Source organism: Apiospora phragmitis (assembly GCF_038363925.1).
Source record: "Apiospora phragmitis strain CBS 135458 chromosome Unknown utg000016l:1.0-887042.0:1.0-888152.0, whole genome shotgun sequence".
In the NCBI taxonomy this organism is placed as follows: domain Eukaryota; kingdom Fungi; phylum Ascomycota; class Sordariomycetes; order Amphisphaeriales; family Apiosporaceae; genus Apiospora; species Apiospora phragmitis.
Window position 1 is genome coordinate 102442 of NW_027117416.1, and position 7984 is coordinate 110425.

At 50.9% G+C, this 7984-nt stretch overlaps 1 protein-coding gene across 1 annotated transcript; it reads left to right on the plus strand.

Annotated features, from left to right (window-relative positions):
* Positions 1-4414: 4414 nt before the first annotated feature.
* On the plus strand, positions 4415-4711 carry PG994_015223 (uncharacterized protein; the record flags this gene model as incomplete). The annotated part of the gene is made up of 1 exon (XM_066866630.1): positions 4415-4711. One exon carries the CDS (start codon positions 4415-4417, stop codon positions 4709-4711), a length of 297 nt encoding a protein of 98 aa, XP_066707544.1.
* Positions 4712-7984: the final 3273 nt, after the last annotated feature.

Below are 7984 nucleotides of genomic sequence, written 5' to 3' on the forward strand. Positions count from 1 at the left end.
GTCGGAAGCGGAATCTAGCGTCGAGCGCACAGACTGGGCGGCGCGCATTGCAGTGAGCAGCTCAGCCAGGAACGGGCTAGTGGGCTTTGGAGCAGCCATCGAAATATGGAAATCGATTCGAGGGGACTGCCTGCACTTGGCCCGCGCCATTACCCTCGGTGAAAGAACAGAGCAGAACCCGTACACGGGAGAGCTAGCCGCCATAGCCGACACCCTACGTTCGTTGCCGAAACTTCGGTACCGCAACATCCTGCTCGTGACCATGTCGTGCCGTATACTGGCGTCGTGACATGTAGCGGTGAACTGGATTATGTTGTTTTTCACAAGTTTCGGTTTGGCAATGCTTTTGAGAATCCATCGAGGGACGCGAACATTGAGACCGGGGGTACTGGGAGTAGTTTAAGATGGTTGCGATGAGCGGAATCGTTGCTGGTGCTGATAGTTCTTGGTGACATGTTCTATGATATGAGTTGGTAACAGTGGCAGGTGCGCACTTTCTCGAGGAAGGAAAGAATAGTGTGATAGTTGCGCAGTGGTCTTTGAAGAATAAGTGTAATGAAGGAGGGAGCGTTGAAGATACATCGACACGGGGGGCATCAAGGTTTTAAGTAGCCAGCTCCTTTTCGGCCTCCCTAGACTGATGGCAGATAGGTTGACTCAGTACCAAGACTCTACTGTCAAGATAAGACGCGACACAAGCGCACACCCGAAATCTCACTGACCTGGATAGCTGGCACAAGCGTCGCCCACCTTGGCAGACGCGCATATGATCTGCCCTGGCGAAAACGTTTCGTAACCTGGTGACGGTCGTGGTTGATGTTCTTGTCGCCTGCGCAAGAATACCGTAAGTGTTTGCCATCACCAAGCTATGTCTTTCTTTGAGGACAAGTGACCATGTAGTTAAGCAACAGCCGTCATTTGATACGGCATGAGGAGCATGGCCATAGATGTGCACTTGGTCTCCCAATCAGCATGGGAACTGGGTTGGATCCCTTATGCGAAGCAAGCGATGCTCAACTAGGGATCCGCCCTCTCAGCAGTTTTTACCGCGGCGTTAACAGCGCCGAGCTAGCTCAGTACCAAAACGAACTTGGCGATATTGAATACTTAGTCGAGATCTTGGGCCGGGAAGTCGAAGTCAGGGAAAGCGAGCGCAGGTCTCAATGCCGTAGCAACAGACGATATGCACGAATTACGGCTAGAAGCTAATGAAACTATAAGAATCGCTGGCTATTCCACGGCGCCCCACAGGATCTGGCTCGCCTTTCGCTTTCCATTACTTCCCTCATGGTTATCGTCACACCTCAGCCGTTACGACTTGATGCTTTTACTAGTGGGTTGATGAAGACGTCAAGGTCCTGACTAAAAGCACCCCGTCCTCTAACTCAGCCCCCAGGCATGCCCCCTTATTTGAGAATGCCGTAGGTCACCGTCAGGGTCGCATCTGACACGCACCTGGTACTCGTCTGAGGAGCGCCGAGGTCGCCGCTAGGTATATAGAGCTAGTGGTGCTCCCAGATTACTGGAGGACCAGAGTTCAGTGAATGCACACCCTACCCCCCACGGGCATCTCTTCACTCTATCATAACACCCTTGACAGTCACGTTCTGATATGTATCCTCAACCCGTCGTGATTCGCAAATGCCGGAAGAAGCCAGTCCACTGGATCGTTACCCTTGGTTTCTACCGGCGCAGGTTCCATGTTGCCGATTTTAAATTCAAGCTCGCCGACAGGTTCGCCGGCATCCTGGATTCTGTAAATCCGTTCCTCCTCCAAGTATTCGCAATCGCAGTCGCAGTCGCAGTCAGGTATTCAGCTGGCCCGCCGTTCTGGACCAATGTTAATGTCCTTGATTGGCTCAAAAACAGGGCACGAAGAGCTCACGCTGATAGAGAACTCGATTTGAGTAGGTCTTGGTTTGGGTGGAAACCCGCATGTGGTGGAACATGAGTTGGAGTGAAGTTGTAACCTGGCGTAGTGGTATGTACCGCGGCTCCCCAGAGTGGCAGTAGCTCACGCTGGTCCGACATTTCGTACTGAGAAGAAAACATGTCGCTCGCTCGAGTGGAATCGCTGGTTGGGTGTGACGATCGCGGTAAGCATTGATTCTTAGAATTGCGTAGATTTGGTCGTACGTAGCGGTTCGTTGATCACTTATGTAGGCTTCCAGACCTATAAATACGGCCACAGTAGGTGCATGGAAGGGCTGCCTTGTACACTACCTATGTTGCACGACCTCCCGCGAGCACTCTAGCGAGCCCAAGCGCACCGCAGAGCAACTACTAGACTACATACCACCTCTGCGGCTGTTCCTCAAATTGAACAAACCCATGCTCCAAGGACGTGATTGCTGCCGATTCGGCATGCCGAGCATGCTTGAACTCATTCCAGCGACATAATTTTCGGTAACGTTACTGCGTGATGACTGTTAACTAATGGCCAATTAGAAGGTGACGGCCCGAACGTTTGGGTCAAGAATCAGTTATACGAGGCGCCAAGCGACCTGACCAGCCTACCGATACCAATGGCAGTGCCCCGCCCCTCTCCATCGATCGGTGAGATTCTGTGCAGAGAAACGCTTAATCTTCAAGCAGGCTTGCCCTGCAGAATATCTACAACGTAGACGACTTGCGGCGCAGGAGTGAAATCCATCTCACTACCCCATCATAGCTCGTTCCGTATCGTTGCCTTCGCCAACTACCTCCTCGGTCCAAGCAACCGGCTAGGTACTGGATTGGCCTACACCTGTTGCACGACATCTTCCCGGACCACCTTGCCAGCTGCTGACCTTCCCTGCCGCATGAAATTATGTTCACCTGATCGGATCCTCGCACCCAATGTGGGAGCATTCAATGTGGGATCGTTCATGCGCATTCCCAAGGGTTCCAATATAGACGCCAAGGATGCGGAGAGCTTCCCCGCTCATAGTCCAGGTATGTGACTGGCACGCCCTGGTGACGCATGCAAGGCGGATCCAGCGTCCAAGGGACAACCAAGCAACAAGGTCTAGCCCTTAGAACACCAGTGCAAGCGAATGCAGACCAAGAGGACTACACTTCTCAATCTCTCAGAGGCGCCGAATCACTGGCAAAGACGGGTAAGTGGGCGAAATATCCAATTGAACTTCTGCCACGCGCCTTTGTCTCGAAAAGCCCCGACGCACCGCGTCTCGTCAGCACTCCTAGAGCATATCTGCCGTACCCTGGTAAAGCACCCTGGGGAAGACCGGGTATGAGCCCACTATGAAGGCCGGACATCACCAGCGACCTATTGATTGTTACACGTCCTATCCTTGATTTCGCGAACCAACTTCCCAAAACCTTCCCCAAGTAAGCGTAATCTCTGCTAGCGCGACATAAGCGCTAACACACCATTGGAAATCGCACCACATTCGGTAGGAAGAGGGGTAACCCAGCCCCCTCGAACACGCCTTGGTTCGGGCCGAGCAAGAGTTGGATCGCCGCTCACCCTTGACCAGCATTTCGCCATAGCCATCCTCGTCAAGCCGCCCAGCGAACGCTGGCAATCGGCCCGAGGTTCCGCGCCTCCCGATGAGAAATTGGAACCTGCAGACCTGTGCGAAACCGGCTTGAAGAATTGCGACAGACATGCCATGGACTGACCCTCACATCGTCCACGCACCTGCTAATTGTCACACTGAACTGACGTCGATGTAGTCCTTTCGATGTAACCTCAGCTCCATGAACCGTGTCACAATCCTTAGCCGTCGGATGGAGTGGATCGACCCTGCCGCTGCATCTCGTCTCGGTGATGCACGTTGTTACTGCTCGATTGTTGGTGATTGTCGGTTGCTCGGCATTCCGAAGGGAAGGATGTGTCCCGACAGATTGGGTCACTAGAGAAAGGGAGGCAAGGAGGCAAGTGGTCTTTATAACAGCAGGAAAGGTCCAACAAATTGGGCGGAGCATGGCGCTAATTCGAGGTCAGCTGGTGCTAGCCCCGCCCGGTGGGCCAACCGCCAAGCAAGTGGTCGTACTGTTTGGTCGTAGCTCGTTTGGTCGTAGCTGTTTGGGCATCGTGCCAGTGCGTGAGACCGCCTTTGATTGTCAGGGTGCTAGCTTGCACTTCCCCCAAATACTCTTCTTCCCATGCTAATGACCCAGGAGTGGTTTCGCTGATTCCACCCCAGCTCACGTTGACGTGAGGCATCGTCCTTCCATTATCTGCCCCGGAGGCCCAAATACCTTATTCTCGCCAGTTTCCCGAGTCCACAATGCACCATAACTTGAGCTGCTTTCTGGGTCCCTCTTTTGGTCTTCGCTGGTCTCACCGTCATTATGCAGTTTGCGACGTTCGGATATTGTGTAAAGGTCTATCTGGCATCGCTGGCAAACAACAGTGCCCCAACCGAACGTGTCCGAGATACCGTCCTACACAACCAGTGTTCGCACTATGGCCTCAAGGCAAGCCTATCATCGGATTAGGCGCGTCATCCAGCTGCAGTGGCGTGGTATTGCTATTGTACTGATCATCATTTGTGACGCCATCTTCTTCGCCGTAGTCTTTGTCTTCCAGGACAACGTGGTTCAGTCAGCCAAGACGAGTGATAAGGCTCGACCCTGGGTCGTGTGTCTTGCGTTGGAGCAGGTGGACAAGAAGAACAGATGTCTGCAATATGCGGAGGACCTTGTCGTTCCACTCCGAACAGTAGTGGCTGTTCTCATCCTCCTTGCTGTAAGCGACTCCTAAAGCATTACGGTCCCAATAGAAGCGCATAGCGACTGACAGACCAGCAGATGAATGGGATTTGGCTGCTATTCCTCCTCGGGCGCTGGTCTATGGTGACGGGCTGGGTGGAAATATATAGGATTAGCATGCTGACAGGAGAGGATGCGAAGGACTCTGCGTCTGTGGAGGTGTGTATGGATTTGAAGGGCCACCGTAGCCATGAAATATTGTCTCGTGGCTCCAAGGAAGAAGGTGATAACTTGATCAGAGGTCGACGAAGAAGCAATCATTCGCTCCCTCAAGGAGGCTGAACGAGCCAACGCAAGGTTTGACTTCTTTGAAGAGACGCACCAAGTTTTGGCATGATTTCAATCATGCATGGCTTGCTCTACTACAGAAACAAAAAGACCTGGTTAGCTCAGGTATCCCCCCAGAGAGGCCAAACGCTGGTGAGTGAAGAAATTTCTCAAGAAGATGGGGAAGGAGATAGTACGGCTCTGCGACAGGATTGAACGGCATGGCCTTGTTGATTATGAGCAGGGCGTCTGGGAAGAACCTATAATTGAGAGTATGCATTTACCCTACGGGGGGATCCTTTTCGCGAGTCGTAAGCCCTAGCTAACTTGGGCATAGTTCTTTCAGAATGTCTGCACGTTTACGAGAATGCGGATGGGGCCAGTTCAAATAGCACGTCCATCGCCGACCCTTAAACCTTGACTTAATAGGCTTGGGCAGGAGTGGCACGTAGTGGCAATATGTCGTAACTACGAAATGGATGGGATCACATTGTGTTTATGCAGAATGCGGCGAGGTGCTGACCGGAATCCTACAAGCACTACAGGTACAAATTGTGAGGGGGTGGTGGGGATGCTAGACGACCGTCGGACGAGTATCGACAGTATTTAGTTTGCGTGAAGACGTGGTCTATACTGGTGTGTACTATTAACTATACTATATATATCATGAGACGTTTACTATGGTTTTGTTTCGAAGGGATAGCATCACGGCTTACATACCGTAGGCCACGTTCTGATATATATCCTCCATCCGTCGTGATTTGCAAGTGTGCTTCACCCCAGCCGCAGACATCCACTCAAGCTTTACTTGACTCTGCCTCTTGACCACCATACAGCATGTCATTTCCACCTTGGTTGTACCATCGGTGGCTACTTCGCTAGGGCTATCGCAGTCAGTGCTAGCGCGCCATCTACGCCTCGATGTAGCTCGAACTACTAGTGGTTCCCAGCATATGCCACTGTAAGACCCAGAAAAAAACCGAAGGTAAATGCCAAAAGAAGCCAATCCACTGGATCGTTACCTTTGGTTCCTACCGGTGCGGGTTCTTTATTGCCGATTTTGAATTCAAGCTCCCTGGTAAACGCGCTGGCATCCTGTATTCTGTAAATCCATTCCTCCAAGTATTCGCAGTCGCAGTCGCAGTCGGGAGACGTTCTACATAGTATGAGGGAAACTCGTAGGACCTGACATAGAATTGTTGGTTGAATATCGAAAATAAAGGTTTACTACCTGGATTGAAGGACTGTTATGACTGACCATTGCATGGAAGTTATTCGGCTCGTGCCAAACGAGTATCAAGATTGTATTCATTCTCATCTGTATTTGGCAATCCTAAGTGAACTGCAGGTCCTCATGAAAAGTTACACCCAAACGTCCATTATTGCCGACACAATGTCGAACTTTTGTTTTCGCTCGCCGATGGTAAGCTCCAGAATGTAACCCGGCCCGCTGCTTCGATGTGTAATGGGACCTGGACAAACATAGTCTACATTGTCGCTGCCTTCTATACCAAATGTATTCGCAGATATAGAGAGTATAGGAATAATCCCACTTTTGTAGTAATCTCTTACCAATCTGCTACATTTTGCAATTACTACTGACTTATGTAGAGGCATATAAGCGAGATTGTAAATATTCAAAGTGATATCCGAATCCTTAAAATCTAGCTCATATCGGTCGTTCATTTTCACCGTGCGGCTTAAGGCTTGATAGGAACATATTGAAGGCGCTCCCTGTCAGTTGATAGTCGTCATTCGTTACTATCAATGCCAAGTACCGCCCTTCCCAGCCAGGCGGCGGCTCGCTTTCGATGTCGCCAATGACAGTGAAGAAGATTTGTTTATCAAAGCACTTGTTGAGGAAAGACATATTGCCAAAGAGCTCATCCCAGATTTTTTTCGAAGCTGGGCTATTTGCAATGTATGAAGTGTAGTCGTCCATAGGTAAGAAACTGGTTATATGTAGGAATGCCTCTGATTGGTGAAGATGGTTAGAATCGTATTAGTATTTATAAGATCAGAATAAATTTATTTATAGTCACCGTTCCTCAACATGTGACTGCCATTCATCATCCACATTCGACCCCAGTTGGTAGAAGTCAAAATGAGCGACACAGCCCCCCATTTGCCACTTTGATCAAGGTAGTTTGGCCTCCCAGTATAATTTCTGCATACTACTCGGTTGGAATTGGAGGGGCCCCAAATCCCTCTTGTGAGCCAGCAAGTGTGCCATGACCAACAACGGAACACAACAATATCGGCGCTGCTGTTCGCTGGCTTTGCTCCTTTGGACCGGCGGCGCCATCAGCAGCTCTGTATCCTGAGGTCTACATCTGCCCTACCGCAACTTGACCAGTCTAGACTCTGTACGTCAGACAGGCACATCGGAAAGAGTGCACACATGATGCCCTGGTCCAAATGCAGAGCTTGCTGAGATACCCAAGAACGGCTACGAAGTAGCACTTCCTACTCACGAAATATCCTACTTCCCAAGTTGAGCTGCGTGTAAGTCGCACCGTACAGCACTGGTCTCTTTCTGCCAACTGTACCTTGAGGTACGAACCCAATAGGACCGGAAGTAGCTTCAGGTAGCATGGTTAGAAACAGGTGCAAATAACTGGGTTACGATACTGGTATGTACGAACCAGAAGAGCTGCATTGAGGCTTTCGGGTACAATGCGCCCATGCTACTATTTGAGTACCTGAGAGAACAACCAGATGCGTTTCGGCTGCCTGTCGTGGGCAGGACCGGACAAGCCCAAAGCGAAGAGCCACAGAAGCATTTCGGCAGCTGCTAAAGGACTACATGCAAATTGGGAGCGGCGGAATGCATGTCGTCGACGAAGTCCAGACATGGATCAGGATTCGTGCCAGCCGTGCCAGCCAAAAGCTACCACGAAGAAGACGGCAAGAGTCACCACTCGTGTGAGTTGTATGAGCAGTAGGGCAGTAGCTATGGCGCCGCAAGCGGACAGTGAGAACGCCTCACACGTCCATA